This window comes from Diorhabda sublineata, chromosome 5, assembly GCF_026230105.1.
Source record: "Diorhabda sublineata isolate icDioSubl1.1 chromosome 5, icDioSubl1.1, whole genome shotgun sequence".
Classification (NCBI taxonomy): Eukaryota; Metazoa; Arthropoda; class Insecta; order Coleoptera; family Chrysomelidae; genus Diorhabda; species Diorhabda sublineata.
Window position 1 is genome coordinate 29,096,881 of NC_079478.1, and position 27,601 is coordinate 29,124,481.

Below are 27,601 nucleotides of genomic sequence, written 5' to 3' on the forward strand. Positions count from 1 at the left end.
TAAATCCAGCCGTATTAAGCAATGTCAGAGAGGCATTTCAAAATAGATTATATCATTGTATGGAAGTGAATGGTACTCATTTTGAACACTTATTGTAACTTCATAATAAATAGCACAGTTAAAAAGATTAAAGAGTTTGAACTGTTGTACAACCCAATGTATCAAATTACACTATCAATAGTGACTACAAATTCTAATTGACAATGTCAAACTTTAATAAAAAGTAGAGTTTTTTGTTGTTTGGATTTTTTAAGTAGAATAAATAGTACAGTTAAAAAGATTAAAGAGTTTGAACTGTTGTACAACCCAATGTATCAAATTACACTATCAATAGTGACTACAAATTCTAATTGACAATGTCAAACTTTAATAAAAAGTAGAGTTTTTTGTTGTTTGGATTTTTTAAGTAGAATAAATAGCACAGTTAAAAAGATTAAAGAGTTTGAACTGTTGTACAACCCATTTTAGTACAGGCAAATAAGGTGAAAGTAAATAATAAGTAAAATTTGTGTAAAGTAAAAGAAAAATTGTTTATCTCATAAACTAACAACTTTAACCTACAAGTATTATACATTTTTGAAATCAGCTCAAAGAGGAGTATCCAAATTTTACATAAAAAATATGAAAAGTAATTTAAAAAATAAAGGGGATGCTGCTAGGGGTGAGGGGGTGGCTTTTCCAGTAAGTTTAAATAAGCCATAATGCTTGCCCCTTCCAACATAAATTGACGTGTTTTTGGATTACCAGTATTACAAAAGTTATTAAAGGTGGATACTTTTATCTGAAAAGCACTGTATAAATCGAACTAGTTATAAGAGTTTACAAAACCTTTTATCAGTAGTGTTGTTTCTTATATGTAACTTTATGGGTACTCGTGCAATATACTTAGAATTATACAACAATTATTAGTTTTATTCTCCCAAAATACTTAATAGACTAGTAGTTGACCCTACCATTATTTAATAAACAGCTAGAGTCATATATCGCCCAAACCTAATAAAAAAAATTGTATTATAGTCCGGTCAATTTAGACAAAAATTTAGTTGTCAAATAACACAAATTCCTGGAAAGCCAAATATTGGTGGAGTGCTGGGGTTTACCATTACAAGTGAAGTTTTAAAAATCCCCATCGATCCTATGTGCGCTACAAAAGTTATTCGGAAACAAAGGTCAAAATTTGAGTTTTTTTGGATCTCTCTCGAAAACGAAAAATTTTATAAAAAAAACCTCAAACCAAAATTGTAGATCTAAAAATTCTCTACATTTATGTCATAAAAAACTCATGACATTCACCATTCCAAATTATTTACATCTACACAAAAAATTTGGAATTCAAAGGAAATGGTTGAGAGGGGGAGAGTACAATTTCCGTGGCGCCAGAATTTGGCTATGCTATTTTGTAAATCTGCCCAAAATAAAACAAAAATGAAGAATAAAATTTTCGGTTATCTCGCTTCGTATATGAGATATAGATACTTGAAGTCACAACAAACAACAAAAGATTTTATCGATATCGATATCTCGAGAAAGAAGCGAGATATAGAAAAATTTTATTCCTTATTTTCGACTTATTATGGATCGATTTACAAAATGATTTACCCAAATCCGGGCACCACAGAAATCGTAATTGCCTTTAAGAGGAACGATGCACTTATGGCGAATTTGATCCACAAACCATATGTGAACTGTGATTTGATGGAAAGAAGCCATTTAATGGAAGTGCTTAACTCCTTCAACTACTATGAAATTTAAATTCTACACTCTGCATTAATTTGGATTTTCATATTCGTTTTAAATTTAGCGCGTACGCGTCATTTCATTGCCACAACGTAGGCAACTGATGTATATTCAGGTATAGTTAACGCGAGAAATAGCTTCTAACCTCAATCAGTCACTTTATGTATATTCCCGCCAAAACGATTTGTTTGAGTTAGTTTATAGTATCGTTTAGTTTAATTTCATTAAACAAATATGGAAGGTTTTGATGATCCAGGAACGTATTACAGTTCAAATTTTGCTCAAGAAGATACTCCCAATGATCAGATCAATTTACAAGCGATTAAAAAGCAATTTAAAGAATTTATTCGCCAGTACCATACAGACAATTTTAACTACAAATACAGGTATATGTTAATGTAATAAAGATAATACGTTTATTATAATAGTTAACGATTTTTATAGGGATAATTTAAAAAGGAATTATAATTTACGACAATATTATCTAGAGGTGAATATTGAAGATGTTGGTAGCTTTGATGAAAATCTGGCTGATAAATTATACAAACAACCTACAGATCATCTTATGCTCTTTGAAGAAGCCGCTAAAGAAGTAGCAGATGAATTAACAGCGCCTAGACCTGAAGGTGAAGAAAAAGTTGAGGATATTCAAATTATGCTATCATCTGATGCAAATCCTTCAGACTTAAGATCTTTGAGGGTAAAATAAATTTATATTATAATCTTAACTCTTCTACTGAAGTTTATATATTATTTTAGTCAGAAGTAGTATCCAGATTAGCAAAAATTCCTGGAATTGTGATTAGTGCATCGGGTATTAAAGCTAAAGCAACAAAAATATCCATCCAATGCCGAACATGCAGTGATATTATTCCAAACTTGCCTGTAAAACCAGGACTTGAAGGATATCTTTTGCCCAGAAAATGCAATACGTATGCTATGTTTTTAAACTGATAATTATTACTCCATAAACTTTGTTATATTAATTTTAGGGAACAAGCAGGTAGACCAAAATGTCCTATGGACCCTTATTTCATTATGCCAGATAAGTGTCATTGCGTAGACTTTCAAATTTTGAAATTACAAGAGCTTCCAGATGGTATCCCACAGGGAGAAATTCCAAGACATATTACTATGTACTGTGACAGATACTTATGTGAGAGGGTTGTGCCTGGTAATAGAGTTCAAGTCTTAGGCATATTTTGTATTAAAAAAATTAACAGAGCTTCCAGAGTAAGTTTATTCTATTTTTTAATGAAAAATGTTACATCTTTGAAGGTTGAATATAAAAATATAAAAATTTCAGAAAGAAGGAAGAGAAAAGGCTTTAACTGGTGTTCGGACTTCATACATGAGAGTTGTTGGTATCCAACTTGACAGTGAAGGCTTAGGATCATCTGCATGTTCTATAATATCATCTGAAGAAGAAAATACTTTCAGAAGATTATCAGCCCTTCCTAATATTTATGATAAAATAGCGACCAGTATTGCTCCTTCTATATATGGATTTGAAGATATCAAAAGAGCAATTGCTTGCCTCCTTTTTGGTGGTTCTAGGAAACGACTACCTGATGGCTTAACAAGAAGAGGAGATATCAATATTTTATTACTTGGTGATCCAGGAACTGCAAAATCCCAATTGTTGAAATTTGTGGAAAAAGTTTCGCCGATTGCCGTTTATACCTCTGGAAAGGGAAGTTCAGCAGCTGGTTTAACTGCTTCTGTTATGAGAGATCCAGCTACAGTAAGTATTTGGTACATATCAAAAGTTATGTTTCAAATGGAAATTTATTTTAAGAGAAATTTTGTAATGGAAGGTGGAGCTATGGTTTTAGCAGATGGGGGAGTTGTTTGTATTGATGAATTTGATAAAATGAGAGAAGATGACAGAGTTGCAATTCATGAAGCTATGGAACAACAAACAATATCTATTGCCAAAGCAGGAATTACAACCACTTTGAATTCTAGATGCTCTGTACTTGCTGCAGCAAATAGTATTTTTGGAAGATGGGATGAAACAAAGGTATGTTGTAATACATTCTCGCTTTGTATAGACATGAGTTTTTAAAATTTGCACTAATATTTGCAATTGTAGGGTGAAGAAAATATAGATTTCCTGCCAACTATACTCTCTCGTTTTGATATGATTTTCATTGTTAAAGATGAACATGATAAGAAGAGGGATATGGTAAGTTATAAGTAGACAATTTTATCTGAAAATATAAATCTACAGCTCATAATTTATTATGGAAACGATATTGCATTGGGAATAAAACCACTTGTATTAATTGAAAATGTTGGTATTTTGTTAAATTATACTCTATTCCATGTTATATTTTCTATAATGAAAATTTTGCATTCTATAAACTATATTTTAGTGGTCTCATACTGTAGTTTCTTCCTCCACATTTTAGTTTCTGTTTTCTGTGATAACTTTGTATTGCTTCTCAAACTGTTGTGATTTGGAGGTGCTGATGTAGAATTTGATTGAATATATACTACCAGTCAAATTTTATATTTTAAAGAAAATATATAGATAAAAATATAGTAATATTAAAATTAAAGCCTCTAAATTTTATGAAATAATCGTCTATTGTGTTCCATTCAATTTTTAGGATATTCCAAAGATGTGAAGGACATTGTTTTCTGACTTCCCTTTCCAATTTGTCCCACACCAAACTCAATCGGTTAAGGTCATTGGAAGATAAATTTTAATCCGATCAGGTTCTGGCTAGAACGTACTACATTTCCCTTTAAATTTTTTTATAACTTTTTTTTTCAAAACCCTTTCAATTTATACCAGGTCTCCAGTCGTCCTTCCTCTAAATCACCACCAAAATTTTGAAGTTGGTCTGGGCGCTGAGCCTACCCAGCTGTTATTAAATAATTTAGTACCACATTTTCTCACTACTTCTCTAAGTATTGATCGTTTTCTCTAAAGACAGGCCACTTAGCCTTATATCACGAGGTTCATTATACCAAGTTTGAATTTTGGGATACTAACTAAACAATTATATTCAAAGGGAGCTAGTTACCTTAAGGGAACTCTTATTTGAACATAAAGTAGGTCATATGCACATAAAATCAAAATCTAGTATCTTTAGTAGAAGAGTTTCTGGATACTCAGCCATATTTTTTCCAAGCTTTCCTTAATTCTATTGTTAATACATGAATTATTGTTGTTGTAGACACTTGCAAAACATATTATGGGAGTTCATATGAATGCGGGAGAAACAGCAAAGGATTCCAAAGATGGAGAATTATCATTAGAGTTTATTAAAAAGTACATAAACTATTGTCGGAGGTAAATATGATTTCATGCATTAATATTATCATATAATATGAAAATCATAAGAGCTATAAATATCTGATCATTAAATCACTATCCAACTAAATTATCTGTTTAGACATTGTGGACCCAGATTAAACCATGATGCTGCAGAAAAACTAAAAAGACGTTACGTCATGATGCGCACTGGAACTAATCAACATGACAAAGAATGTGATAAAAAAAGTTCAATACCTATTACTGTCAGACAGTTAGAAGCTGTAATTCGAATATCTGAAAGCTTGGCAAAAATGCAACTACAACCGTTTGCTACTGAAACTCATGTGGATGAAGCTCTGAGATTGTTCAAAGTCTCAACTTTGGATGCTGCTATGAGTGGAAACCTTAGTGGTAAGCCATTTCCCATTTTCAACATTTGAGATCTCATTATAAAGTAACAAAATTTTTTATTAGAAATATAATAAAACTGATTTAAACGTCTCAAACCTATTTTTTTTTAACCAACATTTAGAACTATCTTTCAAAATAATTATCAAGTTATGTAACAACATTCTATCTAAGTGCAATGTAACATCTGGCAGAAAAATAGATGAAAGTAGGATGTAGTCCTTGGTTTCTGAATAGCTTTACACCATGATTATTGAACCAAATAGAGCAATTGCCTGTGAAATGGACAGTAACATTGGACAAGGCAATATTTTAGCAAGGTGTAGAAACTACAGACTTGTTGGAAGAATGGAAATTACCTAAGCTTAACTCCATTGCAGAAGAACATACCATTCCTGTGATCAGATTGGTTGAAGACAAATTTAAAAAAGGGAGAATCTGCCAAGCTTGCAAATATCTGGTCTTGAACATTTGAGACTGTCTTATGACTTTATGAATAAATGAGAGTAACAATGAGAGCCACAATCTTTGATAACCCCTAATGCTGACCTCTAAATGCTGCTAAATGAACTGTAATGCATCTTGGCCAAATAAACTCAAAACTGAGTACCAATATTAATTGGAAATATTTTAAATGTTGAATCTCGAACTTAAAACATTAATACAAATCACCTAGATAATATGTTATTTTTATGATGAATTAAAAATTTTCAGTGCCAAATTTTTTTTTTCAATGTTCAAAATTTTTCAGGTGCAGAAGGCTTTATAACAGAAGAAGACCATGAAATGTTGGTTCGTGTAGAAAAGCAACTCAAACGAAGATTTGCAATAGGTACACAAGTGTCCCAGTCAGTTATAGTACAAGATTTTGTCCAGCAACAATATCCAGAAGGAGCCATACTTAAAGTTATACAAGCAATGATTAGAAGAGGTCAATTACAACATCGTATGCAAAGGAAATTACTGTATCGAATAAGTTAAATTGTGCTTGAAATAGTTTCAAGAGCTTTCCGATCTATGGAAATATCTTTTTAATAATTGAGATCTTTCAAACTCTCAGTAATTTGTTATCTTTTTATACATTATAAGTATTTAAAAACCAAGTTTGTGCTCAATTTAAAAGGTCGCCTATCAGCTACATCAGCCCCCGATTATAAAACTATTAATTCTCAATATCTTAAAAAACCACTGCAGGGATGAGAAAAACAGAAATACAACCCTTCAATTTTTTCGAATATCACATATCCAGCGAATATCTGAATGTTCAATAGAATTTTCTTTCTCAGGATAGAGTATCTGGATTTTTTTTCTAAATATATAGAATAACACTGTTTAAAGCAAATATTGTATATAATCGATAAAATATAGAATCAACAATAGGATAGTATTTCAATAAAGATTTGTAGTTTGAAGAAAGAGCACTGCAGATATTTTGAAATGTTAGCTTTCAATTTATTTTTTATTTATTTGTTGTATATGTTACAGTTAAAACGCATTTTTCGTTAATAACTAAAATTAGTACTAGAAAAACGAATTTGGAATTTAAAACAAGATATATTTTTAAATATATGTATTGAAAAGATCTAAGACACTGAAAACCAAATCTAACACTAAAGGAACATAAAGTGGACTCATTCTCCAATGATTTTCCACTGCACTGTTCCTTTCTACCTTTAAAAAACAAATAACTGCTGGAAATTCACACGTGGAGTGAGACTGCAACTCAACAGAAAATGATCTGTTGCAATTATTACTGACAGAACGTTTGAGCAGGAAAGACGCGCAGTCGCCTACTACGCACACCAATCACCTGCTGCAATCCTGCTCATCATACTGTGCGATTGTAGATTGAAAAAAAAGCAACCTTCGTATAATCAAGTTGAACACAATGTGTGATTGAATACAATTCTATATGATACATCAAATTTTCCCAATAATAAAATAGGAGCTTTTACTCAAAACACAAGAATATTTTTGAAACAATGTATTACAACATTGATCTACATTTAAAAGAAAATAATTTATATATGGATTATTTATTTAAAAGGATATTCAGGATGTTTTTCCACTCCTTTGAAAAATAGAAAATTGAATATCCTTCCAGATTCTTCTCGGTCTAAATCATCCAATTGTTGCATATCTTCTTCACTTAAATTGAAATCGAATAAATCAATATTTGCTCTAAGTCTTTCAGGATTGCTGCTTTTGGGTATAACGGAAATATTTTGTTGAATAAGGTGTTTCAATAATATTTGTCCAGGAGTTTTTTTATACTTTTTTGACAATTCTTGGACTATTGGCAAACCCAAAATGTCTGGATAATTATCAAATCTAAAATAAAAAACAAATAGATGAAAGTTTATTCAAGTAGCTCTTTACTAGAACTAGATGGTACCACCGAGTATTTTCGTTGATCTTTTCGTAAATAGTTTTAATATTCCGGTAAATTTAGTAACATACAATTTAAATTTTTACATAATATTGTGGAGCATGATTACAAAACAATTTAAGGAAAATAGTGGTAGTCGAAACATTTTTGGAAATAGGTTTTCGCGGCTGGGACTATGACCAAAATAACTATGTTCACGGGTTAAACAGCGTTAGAATTTTGAAAATTTTTAACGTTTAAGGTCCCACTTTGAAGCCAATATCAAGAGAGGTGCGGGATGAGGGTGATCATTCGTTTATTGATAAGATGTGATAAGCTGAAACAAAAATATAAAAAGATTAAAATAGACATGAAAGATAATGTGCTTAACACTGTGAACACCTTGGACCCTAACACTTTCACTGCTGGTCCTGAACTAGCACTTTTATATTTATTTTCCGCTTTAAATCCTCTCTATAATATTTCAAGGAGTGGGCAGTTTGACGCCTTGATAGGGCCATGGAATCGAATCACTTTACACTAGAGCTACTCGTTTGTAGAAGGTAGCCTTGGGGTACACGAAGCAGTCATGGCAACAAGGTGTTGGCCATGTTATTGATGTGTTTCGAGGATAAAAGACATACCGGAGCAATGCAAGTGATTATTGTTTAAAGAAGTATGACTTTGTTGAGGGGATATAATGATAAATTGACTCATCATGACCGTGAGCGCAATCAGAAGAAAGTTCAGAATTGTGGTTGCTACCCGTTTAAGCTGCGATACGAAGATAAGGACTAGTGGCCACGCGTCCCCGAATTAGACAGACCTAGTTTTCCACACGAACTTTACGAGCAAAGAAGCTATGAAGAATTACAAGAGCTTAGAAGCTCACAATTCCCTAACCTTGTATTTTCTTTTCACTTTCATTGCATCCAATTCTCCTAAATCATTACATACGACACATATAATGATTTAGGATTTCGATGAAACAATATAAAACTGAATAGTTTTTCTTCCTTTCCACTTGATTTCAATTTCCCTGCAGAAATTTATATCTTGCATCTCTAGGAGTAATTGTGATTTTTTTTAGATATTTATATATCAAAATAATAAATTCATCATCATATCATATTTGTTCAGTTTCATTATTTCCTGTGCGAAAAACCAAAAATTCATTATACTCATGTTGAATGTTTTCATCTGGAATATGGATTGATGATCCGTGTAGAGTAGATGTAAAAAAGCAATATGGGTAATTAATCCTTGGTAGTATCCTTCACACTTCTTTTCATCAATCTAGACTTTTGAAAAGATTAAAAAACGAAATTTGGCGTAATGTTAAATAGCAGCTAATATATATGAGCGATCGGATTGTTGATAGAAATTTCACGCGCCTTACGACTCATTTTTTAGTCTGACAAGGTATTTATCTGTCCTATGAATACAGTTCACTACAGCGCAGATAAGTAATTCTTTAAAAGAATTGGAAGACAAATGTTTGGTGCTATGATCACCTAAGTTTATTTACGAAAAAACGCATCAATAATATGACCGGCGCCCAGTTGTTGTATCTGACCGCTAGATGGGAACCCCAAAAATATATGTTATTTTAGAAATAGGTAGTGAATTCAACTGCTAAGAAAGAATGAAGATTATCTTCATTTCGATATAATATTTACATATTCCTGGGGGGACAGAAACATTTGTTACATAAACATATTATAAACTAAACCTCAATAGTGCCATCTAGTTTAAAAAAACTATATGGCTACCTATACGTACGCAAAATTATATTTTTTAGTAAAATGCTGATTTGTTCCTGGGCTTCCTAGCGGGGCGAAAGCTGTCACGGCAATTTCCATCTGATTGCACGCTTTCCTCAATTCCTTTTGTTGTAAATAAGCATGAAGTTCAACTTGTAAAACTACTGGTTTTATTTCTGCTATATTGTGAATCTTCTTCACCTGTTGTTCATTGAAATTTGACATACCTATTCCTTTTGTTAGTCCATTCTTGACTTGTTTCTCCATTTGCTAATAAAAATCCACAAATGTTAAATAAGAGCTTATGTAAAAGGTATCAATTTGCTAGAAGAAATGATAGTTAACACTAAACTTCTTAGTTAATATTTTAAGTAAATAAAATTATACTAAAATACATACAATATCAAAATCATAGTGATTTAGAATTAAAATCAACAAATCAAATCTAATTCATAAAAAAATGAGTTTATATTATTTTACTGTTATATGGTATAGCATCAAAAATAATTAATTTGTGAGAACTGGATAAGAGATGATGGAAGATGAGAACGAATTTATTCCTGAACAAACACTTGAAGAAACTTTGAAAGCACCTTAATATTTACAACTAGGCTTCGCAGCAATGATTATATCGATTATTAAAGCTTCGTCATAAATTGAATCGAGGGATACACAAAGTATCAGGGCTTAGTAAAAAAATTTAAGTTAAGCGCGGACATCATCCTGGATGTCCGCGATTAACTCTCCTCAGACCCAAGCAATTCACTCATATCTCAAATGAAAGGGCTTGATTTACTGATTATTCTTAGACCAAAAAGAATGACTTACCTCAATTAGAACTCGAGATGTGCAGCAAAAATCTCAGAAAAATATAAGAATGGAGTTAATTGTCCTCGCTTGACTCTCCTCAGACCTAATCAATTCACTCATAGGGGTTCAATTTACTGATTGTTCTTAGACCAACACGAGCGACTTAAATCAATTAGAACCCGAGATATGAAAAAAGAAACCTATAAAAACGTCAGAAATGACCAAGAAAATAGTATTTTTAATATAACTTAATGAAGGCATAAGATGAGTGACTTTGAATGCTTAATGATAAATATCGTGCGGTCAAAAAAATTGAGAAAATCGCCTGAGTAGAACGGCCGGACGATCTGCCATTTGATTTTTATATCTTTTTTTTAATACATATATTACTGTAGAAGTCAGAAAACGCCTAAGAAAAAGTATTAGTAAGGTACAATAATTGAATAGAGAAATTGGTTGTAGCTTGAGACGTTCTTATGGCGGAGTGGATGACAATTGCCTAATATCACAGAAAGCTACAATGAGATTCAGAAATGAGTTTAATAAACCATCGATCGCCTAAGGCTAGGGCACACCAAAGTGACACACTCCTAAGTGTGAAAATCCACCGGTATGTAACACTTGTAATGAAAACCTAAATGTGAAACATTTATTATTGAAATGTTAGAAAGACTATGAAACAACTGTTCAATAATATAATCTCCATACTAAACGAAAAGTGTAATATTGCAAACATAATTAAGTATCTAAAGACACTCAATTGTATAACAAACTATAAACTAACATGTCGCTAATAACCTTCGCAATACGGTACTTGCATTGTTTAAAAAAAAAATAGTTTTGGTTAGTTTATAGGTTTTTTTCACGTGGTATCCCAAGTAGGCCTACTCCAAGGACATCTTGCTTATAAGGTAATCCTCGATATGATAATATTTTTAATCACCTATTAGAATTCTTCTCATAGTTTCCGAGATATCGCGAAAAAGGTGTTTGCACCCCTTTTTCCAAGATAGCGGCCGGGGGATAAGGGTAGCGACCTCACAAACTTGAGGATGAGCTTCTATTGACCCCCCACACATGTCCAAAAATAAAATTACTCATGTCACATTTCAATGGACTAATTTAAGAATGATGAATATTTGAATCTTGTAGTAATTTTATCTAAGAATATTAATAGAATATCAATCAATGAACAGCAATAGACAAAAATCCATAGAATTTTATATTTTTCATGTTCAAACACGAATAAAAAAAACAAATATTGATAACTATGATGTATGAAATATTTTTCTTTTTCTGAAAAGTTGAAAAACGATGTGAAGTTTGCTTTCCGCGACCTTTATATACAGGGTGTTTCGGAATAGTACTCCAATCTCTCGAGAAATGATTCTATAGGTAAATATAAGGAAAAAGTTGGTATAACTCAAATTCCAAATTTGTTTCGTCTATACGTATTTTGACCTGAAAAATTGAATAAAATAGGTTTCAGATCTGTAGCTGTAAGAGTTTTTACGTTATCTAAAGTAAAATACAAAAAAACTCAACTCCAAAATACCCTTTTTTTTGTTAAATGCTCAATAAATGCATCAAACTTTCAAATAAAACTTACAGAAAATTAAATTCTGAAGAGAAATTATGTGTACAACCTCAATAAAAAATAAAAGCAAGTTCAAAATATGCTGTCTTCGACAGGATGGTGGCTACATAGAACAACATCGTTAAATGTAAGTACACAATTTGCTCATTTTTAATTTTCATTCTGTAAAATAAAGATATTTTTAACTTGCATTTGATTTTTATTGAGGTTGTACACATCATTCTCTTCAGAATTGAATTTTCCTGTAAGTTTTACTTGAAAGTTTGATGCATTTATTAGGCATTTAACGAAAAAAATGTATTTTGGAATTGAGTTTTTTGTATTTTACGTCAGATAACGTGAAAACTAATACAGTTACAGATCTGAGACCTATTTTATTCAATTTTTCAGGTCAAAATACGTGTAGATCAAACAAATTTGTAATTTCAGACCTGGGACATTCAATATGGCTTCTTCCTATGATTGGTGGATCAGGAATCCGGGCGAAATCTATCGCTCACTATAACTCGCTTACGAAGCGTTTTTGGAAGTTTTGTTATACCTACTTTTTTCCTTATATTTAACTATAGAATCATTTCCTGAGAGATTGGAGTGCTATTCCGAAATACCGTGTATATATTCTTATTCAGCTTAATTTTCTCTATAATATAACAAAATAAAATTTTAATGAAATCGGAGGGGTGATTGTTCACTAGTGATTTTTTTAAAAAACATGAGAATTTCTTCTCCATCGGATCCATGGTAGTATTTTTAAAAATTTGCTTCGAATCTGTGTTACGCTCTAAGTTTCTGTTATAACTTTCTTTTGTAAGATTTGTGTATTTTTCTAATCTGTTATAATTTTTCTGGTTTTAAATTTTATATGGTCTCGTGGACTGTTTCAGTTTAGAGGTCCTCTTTGGGTACAAACCATTAAACATTTGTTCATACATAATTTATTACTATATGTTTATTAAAAATTTAATCCTTGATGGCTTCCACTTAGCAATTTCTGTCTTTCACATTGTCTTCGAAAATATTTATGCACTTTTGTTTCTAATTCTAGAAACTCCTGCATAAATTAAATCTTTTTTTAGCCGCCGAACGTAGGTATATATTTTTTTCAATGAATCAGCGATGTACACTTACCTTTTTGGGTAACCTAACCTAACCTAACCTGTTACCCACATAATTTGACTCGATCGTCTCAAAGACTGTCTGTGTTTTTGTTTATGTTTTGAAAATATTTATCTAGTTGATTAGGTTGTTGTTTGTATTCTTGATTATCTTATTTTTAAAGATATGTGGAATTAAAGCAACTATTTAATGGTAAAACACTAAATTGTGACTTACTGAACCCACTAAATCAACTCATAATTACATTGTCCGACGTGCTTTTGGATAAGTTTCCTTCGGTTTCTAAAGACAATAAGGTTATTACGACGCGAACTGAACAATGTAAATGCGTATTGGTGTAGTGACAGTAAACAGTGCGTTTAACATCAACCAACAGATCCTGAAAATTTAACTGAGACTTGACGCTACTATATTTATATGATCTATAGTGGAGCGTCGATTAGTGACGCCCCATTTTTATTTCAATGACTCAAAATGAATAATTAACAAAATTGCACTGTTAGTTTCTGGACGGTTGATCTCGAATATAATCCTGTAAGTTTCCAAATCCTACCTTTATCATTGTGGAATTTTTTAATTTATATAGGTAATGCATTAAACTTACATAATGCTCTTTTAACAATTGAATAGAGATTGATTCAATTCATTAACCCTTTTTTCGACATTTTTCATAATCAATTTTCATCCATTACAAGATCAAGACCCTTCCTAGATGATTCCAATCTGTCCCATTTTTTGCAATCTCCAAATTTTCAGGTACATTTTGGTCTTTCTATCATCTTCTGGCGAGCTATCCAATCAAGTACCAAATTCAACTTTTTTTATCATCAGATAGTGTCAATGTAAGTGTTGGTGTAATGATAGTAAACAGCGCGTTCAGTATTAACCAACAGTTCCAGATAAAACATTTTAATTGTGGGTTTAGAATCGACGCTAGTGATGAGAACTGTACCAATCTACTATATTTATATGATAAATAGTGAATCGTTGATTATTGACGCCCTCCAAATGACTAAATAACAAAAGTGTACTGATAATTGTACAGGACAAAATGTTCTCGATTTACAATTGAATAGAGATTGATTCGATTCATTTTTTATAATCAATCTTCATCCTCTATAAGATCAAGACCCTTCCTAGATGATTATAATATGTCTCATTTTCTGCCAGCTCCAACTTTTCAGCTAGATTTCGGTATGTCTGTCATCTTCTGGCAAGGTATCCAATCAAGTATCATCTCAACTTTTTTTATTCAACAAATGCTATAAATTTGGTCAGTTCTCTAATCGATTAGTTTCGCTTTATATCTTTATGTCCAGTTGTTCTCGCTAATGTGCAAGATCCTGAAGGATATAGACAAAATATTTTTTGTTGTTTCTTTGAACCCTCTCCAAAAATCTTTAATTCTGTTTATAGTTTTTTTTTATGATTCAATTAATCATTGTGACCAGGGCCGGATTAAGATTTCAAAGGCCCGGGGCTAAAATAATGACGGGGCCCCCTTAAGGAATTCGAAAACCCGGAAAAATTCACAAAATAATATCAATACGTTAGATTTGTGGTATCAATACATCAAAAAATACAGAATGATTTCCAAATGATGGGGCCCTCTTGAACCTGGGGCCCGGGGCTATAGTCCCCCCAAGCCCCTAGCTTAATCCGGCCCTGATTGTGACTTATTTCAGTGTAACTACACACCTAATCCATTGACATTAGTCTTTTATGGTTAACTAAAGCAATGTCGAGATTCCTTTTCAATCCATACTTACATTTAATTCAAGAATCAATTTGAAAAAACCATATTATGAATATCATGAAAATTGAGAAAATCTTTGAAAACTGATACTATCATATCTATTGAACCACAAGCGATTTATTATACTGATTTAATTGGAAGAAACATTGCGTAATCTAGTTGATTCTTCAAATAATGTCACATCTATAATTCTTGATTACTATTTTTTATCACTTAGTATGTTGTATGGAGGGTAGAGACAAGAACAATCTGTATATACGAAAAGTTTCCACCTAAATGCAATAAATAAAGGTGGCGCCACATTCGCGTCAGGGTAAATTTCTTTTAGGTTATATTTACTACATTATTTTGTACACCGCAAGTTGTTAAAATTTTCAATAATGGTCTGTTTGTGTCAAAGAGGATATTGAATTTTTTAAATTCATTTTATCTACAATTGCTACATTCATATCATACCCTTGTCTACACCAACGCCATAGAGAAAAGTTTTTGAGCTGTTATTTATCATATACAGCTGGACACTCTTTCAACTGTTCTACCAAAAGGGATACTACTCCTTCTCTCTACCCTCCATAGTATGTTGTTAAATTTCCAGTTTTGGTTTTGGAATACAATTCATAAAAATTCTCATTGCATATATTTACCTTCCATGTTGCTGTAATATCACTTTCAATATCCAAACTGAATGTACCGTCTTCTTTAACCAAAGGAGCAGTGTTATCTTTATTACTGTGAAAACTAAATGGCATATGCATTAAATATAAATCTACGTAATCTAAATTTAATCGACTTAGTGATAACTTTAGATATTTTTCGACATCGTTTGGTCGGTTTCCCCAAACAGGCAGCTAAAAAAATAAATAGTTCCATCAGAGTATATTAAAGTTGACCGCTTGACATGGAGTTAGACTATGTGCGATACAATACAACTCCCTAGATCAAAAATCTCGCACTTGCAACCTTATCCGTTTGGTGATATTTTTATTTCATGCAAGTGACAATTCTAGGAGAAAAACTTTAGATTAAAAACCATACAAATGTTGGTCAGATCCGTTGGTCCATTTGACAACTTTGGTTACTAACTTTTTCATCTATTTGTTCCGGTATTTTTTCACTTTACTTTTAATTCTGAAGAATTGTCAGCCACGCAGCAAAGGAAATGGTTTTGTTTAGTTACAGCCATGATGCAATGGCAAGAACCTTGCATAATGTCAGACAACTTGCTATAGGTGCAATCTCATGCTTATGCTGGAGTGTATTAATCACATGGTACGAATGAGCTTAGATCGCCATCTGAAAAAGATGTAGCATCTAATGTAAAGAGCGTCAAGCATCAAAATCAGGAAAAGAAAAATCCGACGATACATTCCCGTGAATAAATGATCTTGATTTCGAATATCTTTGAATAAATAATTATATTTTATGAATATCAATGTTCATTTTTTTAAAGCACAATAAAAAAATTAATCGATCAATTTTATTCCATTAATCAAAATGATTTACGTTAATAAATCCTGTAAAAAAATTAAACAATGTTAGGTTTAAACCTCTTCAACATTTGACAGTATATCTATTATAGATGGCGTTTTAGTCTAATTCGTACCACATGACTAACTAAAACACTCGATTCAACCGTCTTACGTCAGAATTAAACATATTTTAACCTTGCATGCAATTTCTTGCAAGTGGTCATGTTCCACCTCAATCGGCCTTCAATTTTTTTTATCAATATCTGTTATACGTATATATTGATTGGTTATACTTCGGAAATACAAACATAAAGTTCTAGGCGTATTTTTAAAACACCATTTTTAAATAAAAAAATTTATTCATCTGAAAGACCATACTTTACTTTTCTACATAATTCCAATTAAAAATAAGAAAATTATCGTATCGTGGAACCAGCTTTTGTATTCCATTCCATCGCACATGATTCAAACGTTCGGACACAATTTTGTCATGTCATGTCATGAAACAACTGAAAATCTTTTAGATAAAGACGAAATCATGAATCATCTGTTCTCTTTAACTTTAATGTCCACTTTTTGAATCAAGTCATCGGTAATGTCTGAAGGTCATCCACAACGTATTGCACCACCCACTTCCCAGTCAGCAGTATTTTCAATAGGTGGTGGCATTTTCAAATCACGCAAAAATATGTAGACTCGATCGGATGGTTCCGATGGTAACGGCATCTTTAGCCCCCCAATAATAACGACGGCGTAATTTAAAAATGGTGCTTTTAAAACACGGCTCGTGTGTTATAGAATCGACCAATGGTAACAACCAAAACAAATAGATACATTCAAATATTTAGGGGTCAAAATATTGCAAGATGTAAGAAACTAAACGATTTATAAGACCATCACTACAAATAATAAAGAAAATTGTAAAATCTAAGTTGACAGAATATAGAAGTGAACAACAAAAAAAGAAAAATAACATTGGTGTGAGATTACTAAAAAATAAACAATAACAGGAAAAAATCGGAGAAGTATGTTAAAAGAAAAAACGTATCATAGTGAGAAAAGAAGATCAAGGAATAAGGAAAAAGAAGAGGTAAGCCGAGAAGTAGTTGAATGATTTTTTTTATGTAAACCCTTTTTAAGTAATTCGAGTAGTGCCTGCCGTATGGAGATGCCTGTGGATATTGATCTTGAACTTCTGTAGGTTGTTCTGTAGTGTTCTTTAAAGACGTGCTTTGGTAGCTGTTTCCACAAGCTTGCACTTCTCCAAAGAAAAGAATCATGATAAATTGACGTTCTCCAAGCGAACTCGGTGTTCATGGGCGACGTCTGCCTTCGAGTGAGTCTTGAAAAAACTGCTGTAGACGGGATTACGTTAGACAGCTCGGAAGAGCATTTGCCGTGGTAATATCGGTGAAACAGTCAGGTCGGCGACCTTTCTTCTATGCTCTAAGCTGTCCAAGTTTCTGGTCAACTTTGGATCGCCTATAAGTCGAAATGCTTTCTTTTGTATTGAGTCGAACATCTTCAAGGTATTCTTGGGATGAACGAATCTGGGAGGCCTTGTAGAGAATTAGAAATTATCGCGAAGTATATAGTCTTTTGCTCTTAAAGAGGGCTCCCGAATTTTTGTGAAGCTGCCTTGGCTACATCGTCCACGTGACTATGCCAAAAGATATTGATTTCAACCTCAACATCCAACAAGCGAGATGTTGATATTTTATGTCCAGTCAGACATGACCAAATCCTGAATTGCTGCGCCAGTTTTCTTTGTAAAAATAGCATCCTGGGTCTTTGCTGTATTAAACTCAATCATATTGGTTCCATCCCATTTCAGAATGTTTTCAAAATCGGTATTGGTGGTGATCTGATGCTGCCTACGGATTTGGGTAGTTTGTAGTTTTGTCGATGTTGATGTACAGGAGAAAGAAAATTAGGTGACAAGATGCATCACTGAGGAACACCAGCGTTGATCTAGATGGGTCGGTCTTTGTGAAACCTACTAAACCAGCCGATAAGAGAGGAATTTATTTAGAAGTTGTCATGCCAAACCCTATCAAAAGCCTTCGATATGTCAAGTGCGATTGCTCTGGATTCCCCACATTTCTCTATAGCTTGAGTACATACAGGAGATCCCCGGTTGATCTATATTTACGGAAACAATATTGATGGTGGCGGATTATGTTAGCCAACTCGAAATATCTCAAGATTTGCTGTTTAACGAGTTTCTCCATGGCCTTGGCAATGGCTGGGACTAAAACAATCAAACTATAGTTATTGGGAATCGTCTTTTTTGGTATGGGTTGAATAAGAGTACCTTTCCAATCTGCAGAAAAAAGACCTTACATGATAGAGAAAACAATTTGCATGGCATGACCCTTATAGTAAAAAAGAGGAGAAATAAGAAGTAGTGAGAGTACTGGCAGTAAATAATAAACTTGACATCAATAATTCTATAGCGAAATGTACAAGAGTTCCACATTTTCATTATTATTAAATCTTAATTTGTTGCAAATCTTTTGATTAGAAAATTAAAACATTTAAGAGTCTTATCATGGATATTGATTTATTTAACTTTCGTAACTCACTTTCGTTGTTATAAAGAGCTCTTCTCTTCGAACACTTCCTGAAGAAATCCATCTGTTTACTACTTTACCAACTGGTTCTTCTGTATTATAATTGAAAGCAGTATCTGTAACAAATTAAATTTCAATCTAAACTTTATATATGTCAATGTGAAATAGGAAACAAATATTTTCTAAGATGCCACGTGTCGTAAGGGAGTCTGGAGGGGTATGATACGATAATACTTGAATAAAGTACTAAACCATTTTCCTTTTTCCTAGAGGATCTGCTCAATATTGTATATTTATTGGTGTGGACTAAATTATATGCTTCTGGTAAAAGTGTCAATTTTATAATATTGTTATAAACTCGGCCAATAAATATACCTTGATCCGGTCATGTTATCGAAGATTTATGACCGGATTTATGTTTTTATAGTCAATGTCTAAGAATGCATTTTTGTTTGTTTACGACAGTCTTGAGATTTCGATAATTCGAAAGCTCTAGAAATGATTTTAATATATAAAGCAGAGCTCTAACAGTCGTAATCGGTCAACGATTTGATGCTATAGTCAATATATCGAGATAGTGAACTAAAAAGTGCAATTTAAATAAAGTAGATGTTGAATGTGTACATAAATATTGGTGAATTTAAATGTGTAAATTAGTGCATGATTAAATTACGTAAGTATAATACACCGTGTGTATAAATTCATCCCATCCTTTTATAATAAAAAATTGTTTACATAAATAAGAACATTAGAAAGAAAATGTACTTTTTCAGTCACCATATGGTTGACGAGTTTTTAAATTCATTGCAGCCATGTCAACAGAACACCAATTTTATATCAAAAATATATACAAAATCGATGTTCGATTATTTTTGTATAACCTAAAAATTAATAATTAAACATCTTGATATTCTATTAATATATGGATGAAAACTATTGAAAATGTATAGTATTTTCAACTTATCATCAATATGTTTTTGATTAGTTGAATATAGCTACAGTTCAAACTCAATAGGATTGTTTTCAATCAATTTAATGAATATAAAGCGAAAATCGAGGTGAACGATGAGAAGGGTGTGCAAATCGGCAGCTTAAAAATTTCACAGCAGGTGAATATATTTATATATCATTGACATCACATTCATCTATCGATATTTAAAATTAAAATTCACGTACATCATATCCTACGCTATTTCACTAATATTAATTCTTGTGATACATAAAACACTTCTAACCTTTATGATGAGATATATTCGGTTGGTACATGCCTTATTAAAAGAAACCATGTCTGATTCAATCAGTAAAGGCAGTAGAAAAAGAATTAGTATTCTATAAAAATATGTAGCTATGGGAAAATAAAAAAATTATTACAAAGAATATTCTTATGTACGAATGTTATAAAAATATTTTAAATACCTGTTTATGTACTCGCCTTGGGATCGGCGAGCTCACCGATGGGCCCAGAACCCATCCTTGGTGTAGTTAAAAGTGTAGCTAACGCGGACTCGGCAAAGATACATAGAAACACCTAGCATGAGACAAACGAAGGCACATATAGATGGACCTTCCCACACCAAACAACTGCTCCAACTAAACAGGCGGGAAATCCGAGTAGTGACCGAATATAATAAGCATCACGGACGATCCGGAGTGCAGTTGGTGCATGGAGAAGGATGAAACCGCGGATCACGTCATCTGTAGTGCCCTGCCCTCATACGAGCATTTGGGCAAGCCTTACAACTTGCCTAATGACATCAAAGGGTTCAAGCCAAATCGCCTGATCGGCTCAAAGGACATCGACCTTTGGTAACGTCAAGTGTGGCACGGCGGACCTATCTAAAGGCCTATGTGCTCGACGGTCCTTTGGCCGCCCACAATTAACTATGAACTACATGTTTATGTTTACTCATCCCCTGATCGGTGACATGTCAATTCACCATCACTACTATCATCATCTGTGGTAATGATAATGGGCCGATGAAAACACATAAGGATGCATTGTCCCAAAAAAGTTAAGAATTCTGTATAGTAATAATAAGAGGACTTCTTTGAGAAAATGCTTTTAAGTCATTTCAAATTTCATCATTCCTGTCGCGAACTTTTAATATACAAATCTTTGATTTTATGTAACAACAACAACAAGTTTTGTCAAAATATACATCTACATCCACAAATTTTATTAAAACACAGTATCTGCTTTCTCTATCTGAAAATTCATTTACAATTCCTTAATACTTCTACAATCATCTGCATTCATTTCTTGCCAAACGGCTAATCATGTAGGTATTTGGTTCCTTGTGGAAGTTTTTGTTAATTTGTCAAACATCCACATATACTCTATAAAAATATATTTGGATGTCTTCTATGTATCTTCTATCTTTTCTATTAACATACTGGTTGGTTCCATTTTATTGGATTCGACTTGGTGCTCATGAATGACTGAATATTAACTTTGAATACTTCTCGGTCAGGTTTAAAAAAGTATAGTTATCAAATGTATTAAATGGTTATAATACTAACATAACAAAAGATAATTCTCTCACTGTCCCATTTTCGGCATACTTTAGAACATTAGAACAATTTATTCAACCTAAATTTATGTATAAAAGCACAATATCTACAAAAAGTTAGTGTCAGAATGAAAAGGAAATTTTAAATCACATAACTTTTAGGAGGAAATATTTCTTCTTGCACCTCTAAAGGTTTCTTTTATCCATTAGGTGTATTTGTACTAAACTTCTAAATTAAATACAGAATCTAAAATTCAATTATTTACCTCTTAGGTTCGATCAAACTGAAGATTAAGCTCTGAAGTTCAAAGCCTTCCGCTTTAGAATGATTATAAAAACTCCAGGAGTTTCTGATTTAGATAACCTAGAATACTTGAAAAAGGAAATGAAACTGGAGAAATGAATGAAAATTAGTTTGTCTTACTGTTAGATAGATTTGGAAAGTGGTCAGCCTTTAATGGATTATCCAAAATTTAAGTGTAATAATGGCAATATCAAAAAGAATAACTTTTTTGTCACTAGATATAGTTTCCGGCATTAAGTAAAGGTAATTGCAGGTAATTGAGAGTTAAATTGCTTTAAATATTGTACGTTACGGATTATAACAAAATAATAATTGTATTCTGTAAAACATGCTTGAAAATACATACTTTTTTATATTGATTCCAATAAGTATTTACTTCAAGAAAAATTGCATGTCCTCGTCAATGACTGAGTAATGAAAAATTACTTCTGACTCTTGGAAGAGAAGCAACAAAACATTTTTTTAATGTCAAAGACTCAAACTTTGTACACAATATTTGTCAGATTTTGTAAAAATGATAAACTAATTTTCTCCATGAAACCTAAGATGGCAAAACGCCTAATTCACAACTTTATTTGACCCAGTAATACAACTCACCCCTTTTCTTTAAATAGTTGTTAAACATGATCAATTATTTGAAATAAGTTCAGTAAAATAGTGTATGCTATATTGAAATTAAAAAATTTTAACCAAAGTAGCTAAAAATATTGGCGACAAAGTAATTTCGGTTTTGTAGTATAAAATAAAACACTTTTTGTAACAAAGAATAGTTTCTAATCAATTATATATTTTCCATTTTGGTCAAGGACCTTTTGCCATCTTTCTTTCAACTTGATGATTCCGCACTCATAAAAGTTCTAGTTCTTATCAGCAAAAAACTGAACCAGGTGCGATTGAAGGTCATCGTCATTTATGAAAGTTTGACCATCAAAGAATTGCAAACTTCTAAATAAATGGTAATCAGATGATGTCAAGCTCCAATAGTTTCTTGAAAATGTGTGAGGCCTTGCATTATCATGGTGAAACACTAAAAAAATTCTGGTCGTTTTTCTTTGCTTTATCCAATTTCATTAAAAAATTGATCGTTTGGTTTCTTGGAAGCAGCTCGAAAAACAACACCTTTGTAATCCCACGAAACTGACAGCATTAGCTCTCCATTGACTATTTACAATATAAAAATTTGATAACTGATAATGACATTGCATTTGTAGTAAATATAAAACCAAATAATATAATTTAACAATTACTAAACTTTCTATATTCCTTGATGATTCTGACAATTTGACAATATAACAAGATCTTGAAGATAAATAATCTGTGGCAGTATTTGTATTGAAGCATTATTTAATATTTTAACAATACTCAAAATCACTACTGATCCATTAATTGTAAATAAAAGTATATGTTTTATAATAAAAGTATGCTTTCGAAATATTTAGACTTTGAAGCTCAGTTATTGACATACCAATTTTTTTGCATTAAAAATAAACTATTCATCTCAAACTTCAAATGTTTTATTGTGAAAGAAATATACAACTTAACTATTATAATATTTAAATAATTGACTAGAGAATAACTAGATGAATTCTAGTCCCTCGTACTTATCATCTGCTATATGTTCGTCTTCCAACAATATTTTTCCATCAATAGTAAATGCTGTTATATAAGTTGCTGTATTTCCATTTAATTCCTCAGTCCTCAGAGCAATAATCACTTCATCATTTGATGTTGGAATAAATTTAAAGCTTGAGAAACCTCTGGTCGGTTTGGCATTACCAATTTCTATCACATTAATATTATGAAATTCGGGATCTACTCTTAGGAGAACAGAACATCCCCTGTGTTCATCTAAACTTTCATTATATGGCTCTTTGCTACATCGTCTTGGTAGGAAAAACCATTGTTGATGAACATCTGACCAAAGTGCACTTTCATGAATCATATACCCTGGCCAGCTTATTCCTATAATACTTCTTAGTTTATTATATTGGTCTACCCAATTGATGTGTTTAACATAACCTTCTTTTGTAATTGTTTTTATAAATTGAGGATCATTATTTACAAATTCTCCAGTGGCAGTTGTCCATTCTTTGCCTATTGATCCAATATGTAACACTTCATCCTTGACTGTAGCCCATTCAGACTTAAATCCTTTGAGGCTTTTTCCATTTCCATCCATAAGTATTAACCACGGAATGATATTTTTATTGTTATTAATTAATTCAAAAACTATACCTGTTCTATCATCAAACGTTAATAATCTACCATCAAATGTTAGTAATTCAGATAATTCCAATCCTCTTCCTTTTAAAGCATAACTTGTCGTAAGTACTATAGGTTCTTTTTGATCCCAATTAATAATTATGCGATGTGTTTGAAGGTTATAACTTAAATATCCAGTTTTCAGGTAGGAGTACCATGTATTTTTTTCCTTATCACTACGTGAATTCTGGTCTAAATCTGCTATAACTCCTATTTTAAATATGTGCATGGTACTCGTTTTTATTGGCCTTGTAATTGGGTATGTATAATTGTAATTACTTCTTATATAATAGTTGCTGGTACTTCTAGTAGTAGAACTTGTGTACAAACAAAATAACAGAATCATACCTGTAATTCCCACTGAATATACAAAGAACGTCTGACAACATATTGTTTTGTTTCCGATTCTATATGTTGGTTGTGATTTCAAAGCTTTTCTCCAATCTCTTGTGGGACTCATTCCTGATTAAGAAACAATTTGAAGAAACACGTAAAATATAGTTTACAATCAAATGCCAAAGTCATTTTCTTCGACCAACAATTCTAATAATGCATCTTTCAAATTTATTATAAACTTCTCTTATAATTTCGTTGGAACAGCATTCTAACATATAACAGTAGGGTAATTACTGAATACAATTATGCCCCTTCTAATCGATCTAACCTAACGTGTCAAATACAACACATAGTTGAAATATGTCAATGTCAGCTGATCACCTAGGAAATTTTCGCGATTTTAACTTAACTGATTAAATGCGTTAATCGAGAGTATTTTTGATTACATCATAATTTTTTTTGTTCTATTTTTAATGTCTTAGCAGGACCAACACAGTATTGAAAAGACTTTTAAATGGAAAATAAATTTATGTTCTATTATCAACAAACGCTAAAACTTAATAGACAATTTTAATAATATGCTGAAGCTGTTTAGGTTGAAAAATATTTTATTGTTATAATGTTAAAGTCCGGTTGTTCTATAAGGGCGAATACTAAGCTATTGTATATAATCATGAATGTTTTATTAGTAACATGATAGACATATATTAATCCCGTTTTAGTCATGCGGAAAAAACAATTAAATTTTTTGATTCCAGCGATTTATAATATAGGAAATAATTCTAAATATTTTTAAGATGTTGATACAAATTTATTCACAATCACCTTGCAATTCAATTCAGTAGATAAATTTAACTGAAAAATTGTATTTCTCAGTAATGTCTAACATTAAAATACTGTACATTTAGTATTCACAATTTTTGAATGAAGAAAAACTCAGATAGAAAAAGAAAAGTATCCAAGCTCCTTGAATTATTATATTATTGTTTTTCTAACTATCACACATATGTTTTATAATAAATGAGATGGTGAACACGGAGTAGTTTAATAAAAAAAGAGAATTATTATCATTGCACTAAAACCAAACAGAAAGGGCGGTCAGAATTTCTGTTTTTCAAATGTGTGTCAGAACTAAAATCAATAGTACATATTTGCGTTAAATACAAACCTGCATTTATTAAAAGGATACTGCACCAAACAAGTAAATAACATACCTATATGTCTATATCCACTGTTTAAAGCAATTTCCACAACATTTTCGACCTCTTCCGGTTCTGTTTTCCATGTACCTAAACCTACAATGGGCAACTCACTACCATTTGATAGTAATATATACTTCATTGTATCGAGATTTTTTTGCAAAGAAAACGACAGAAAAGCCTTTTCCGCGCGCCAGAAACTCGTGCTAATTTTAAGCAACGTTTTAAATAAACTTCTATTTTTAGGTGTCAAATTTTTATATTCGATGAATATTTTTCTCTTTATGTGAAGGCTGCTTCCTTGATTTCGGCTGTCGTGGCTGGAATCAGTTACTAGGTTAAGGAATTATTGATTAACCAGGGAAAGGTCAAGGATGAAATGGCAGTTTGGAGAACCTATGAATGGCCAGTACATCCTGTCAATAAAGGATATAAACGAATAAAAAATAATTGTATAGGTATATAAGGTTTTTTTTCGTTTCCTACACATTTTATATTTTACTAAATCTTGTATCTTTATTTGAAAAATGTCCGACATATACGGGAAGGCTCAAAAAAATTCAACAGAAATTTTTCTAATAGCCAAATATCGTTCATCTTTCGCTAATATTGACAGAAGTTTGTATAGGACTCATAATTTAATTATTCAAAGAAATAACTTCTTAGAATACACAAACTAAATGCAAATAAATAAATATCAAAAATAATATTATATGAAAAGTTTGGCTAGCACAAATGTTGTACCCACAGAACATACCCTAAGAACAGTGTTCCCAGCTCTCAAAAATTCATCTCCCTAAAGCCCCAATCCAAAACTCCCAAAATCCTTACAATTACCAGGGAGTCCTCCTAAAAAATTCTATAATTTATAAAATAAATAAACAACATTAAAAAAAATCATTAAACAAATAAAAATTTCAAACAATCAAAAAATGATTTTATTCAGCAACACCATTTTTTTAAATTCTTTATTCATAAATTAACGAAAACTTCAAGCAACAAGTCATTTTCCTCAGATTCTGATTTTTAAAATCATACATATTGACATTAAATAATTTTAACATTTTTGCGGATGGTTGAAACGTTGTGCATGATCCACCATTCCGTTGCAGCGTGGACAGAACCATAATCATAATTTTTAACATTTTCATCCATATTCTTTACAGTGTTATAAAAATCGCTAAAAATACCCCTAAAAACAACCCATGCCACATCTTTTCCCCCTAAATTTGGGAGAAAACCCCTAAGTTGGTAACCCTGCCTAATAAGAAATGCAAACTTAGTTGTTATTGAGTGTAAACAACATGGCAGATGTTTGACGTCAGTGACCTCGATGGTATGTGGCAGAATGCAATTATTTTCACAGTTCAGTTTACGACACAGAATATCTATTCTATTTTTTGTTATTGATTTCCACCCAGTTCCACCAGAAATAAAACAGTAATTCAGTCAAACAGATTGCACATCATTACGATGATACACTACTACTTACTATATTCTGTAATTATATGTTATTAAATAAAATTGTAAGTTGAAATCCTTGTTTTATTTAAAAATATTTTTTATTCTTAAATTTTTCTCCCAAAACTAATAGCTGCAGAGGAAAAAAATATACACTGTAATTTACAATTTTTCTAATGAATCGAGTGGAAAACAGTTAAAAAACCCGAATTTTGTTTGTCAAACCTGGCTCTTCCATAGGTAAATTGCTAGATGTGCATGAGCACACGGAATATCAACTTGGTGCTCTTCGAAGATTATATCAGTGTCTACTATACCTGTATTAACCACATATGAATTTTTTTGGTTTACTATACACTCATGAACTTTGGCATAACTGTGATCTTCATAAATGGAAGTAGACAATGAAGGCAGATGAGAGACAGGAATAGATAAGATAGCTTAAAACTGTACTTATAAACTCTTACGTTCACGCCCGCGCTGACGCTCTCGCTGGCTTGACGTTAGAATGCGTAAGCGGGCGATTGTGTTTATAGATCACACTTCCTAATCTGTTTAATTTATGTTGAACGCGAAAGAGGGCGTAACGTACAAGTTTATAAATTGACCTTTTTATACTTCAAATTTTTTCTATTGAAATTTGTAAAATCACTTTCCAAAAAAT

The 27,601-nt window shown here is 31.8% G+C and overlaps 3 protein-coding genes and 1 long non-coding RNA gene across 4 annotated transcripts; 2 read left to right on the top strand and 2 right to left on the bottom strand.

The window, feature by feature from the left end:
• The first annotated feature begins 1,850 nt into the window (after window positions 1–1,850).
• LOC130443888 (DNA replication licensing factor Mcm5) lies at window positions 1,851–6,516 on the top strand. Its single transcript, XM_056778770.1, has 10 exons — window positions 1,851–2,123; window positions 2,182–2,437; window positions 2,497–2,669; window positions 2,730–2,970; window positions 3,044–3,481; window positions 3,536–3,760; window positions 3,833–3,925; window positions 4,926–5,041; window positions 5,145–5,416; window positions 6,165–6,516. Exons 1-10 carry the CDS (start codon window positions 1,972–1,974, stop codon window positions 6,392–6,394), a joined length of 2,196 nt encoding a protein of 731 aa, XP_056634748.1. The 5' UTR covers window positions 1,851–1,971; the 3' UTR covers window positions 6,395–6,516.
• A 636-nt stretch (window positions 6,517–7,152) lies between these two features.
• Window positions 7,153–25,826, bottom strand: LOC130443890 (aldo-keto reductase family 1 member A1-like). Its single transcript, XM_056778772.1, has 5 exons — window positions 25,492–25,826; window positions 18,878–18,981; window positions 15,468–15,671; window positions 9,564–9,814; window positions 7,153–7,744 (listed from the first exon to the last, which is right to left on the bottom strand). Exons 1-5 carry the CDS (start codon window positions 25,616–25,618, stop codon window positions 7,450–7,452), a joined length of 981 nt encoding a protein of 326 aa, XP_056634750.1. The 5' UTR covers window positions 25,619–25,826; the 3' UTR covers window positions 7,153–7,449.
• Window positions 19,320–27,013, top strand: LOC130443892 (uncharacterized). The gene is made up of 3 exons (XR_008909898.1): window positions 19,320–19,538; window positions 21,649–21,922; window positions 25,723–27,013. It is a non-coding gene; the product is annotated as an uncharacterized LOC130443892 (long non-coding RNA).
• LOC130443889 (soluble calcium-activated nucleotidase 1) lies at window positions 23,167–24,651 on the bottom strand. Its single transcript, XM_056778771.1, has one exon. The coding sequence runs from the start codon at window positions 24,399–24,401 to the stop codon at window positions 23,256–23,258; it is 1,146 nt and encodes a 381-aa protein (XP_056634749.1). The 5' UTR covers window positions 24,402–24,651; the 3' UTR covers window positions 23,167–23,255.
• Window positions 27,014–27,601: the final 588 nt, after the last annotated feature.

Coding starts and splice junctions, on each gene's coding strand:
- LOC130443890 (XM_056778772.1), bottom strand. CDS start 25,618: ATGAAGTATATATTACTATCAAATGGTAGTGAGTTGCCCATTGTAGGT. Junction 18,982..25,491: donor CAGTGGATATAGACATATAG/GTATGTTATTTA, acceptor AATTTGTTACAG/ATACTGCTTTCAATTATAAT. Junction 7,745..9,563: donor ACTAAAAAATATAATTTTGC/GTACGTATAGGT, acceptor TTTTTATTTTAG/ATTTGATAATTATCCAGACA.
- LOC130443889 (XM_056778771.1), bottom strand. CDS start 24,401: ATGAGTCCCACAAGAGATTGGAGAAAAGCTTTGAAATCACAACCAACA.
- LOC130443888 (XM_056778770.1), top strand. CDS start 1,972: ATGGAAGGTTTTGATGATCCAGGAACGTATTACAGTTCAAATTTTGCT. Junction 2,670..2,729: donor TTGCCCAGAAAATGCAATAC/GTATGCTATGTT, acceptor TATTAATTTTAG/GGAACAAGCAGGTAGACCAA. Junction 3,926..4,925: donor ATGATAAGAAGAGGGATATG/GTAAGTTATAAG, acceptor TTGTTGTTGTAG/ACACTTGCAAAACATATTAT.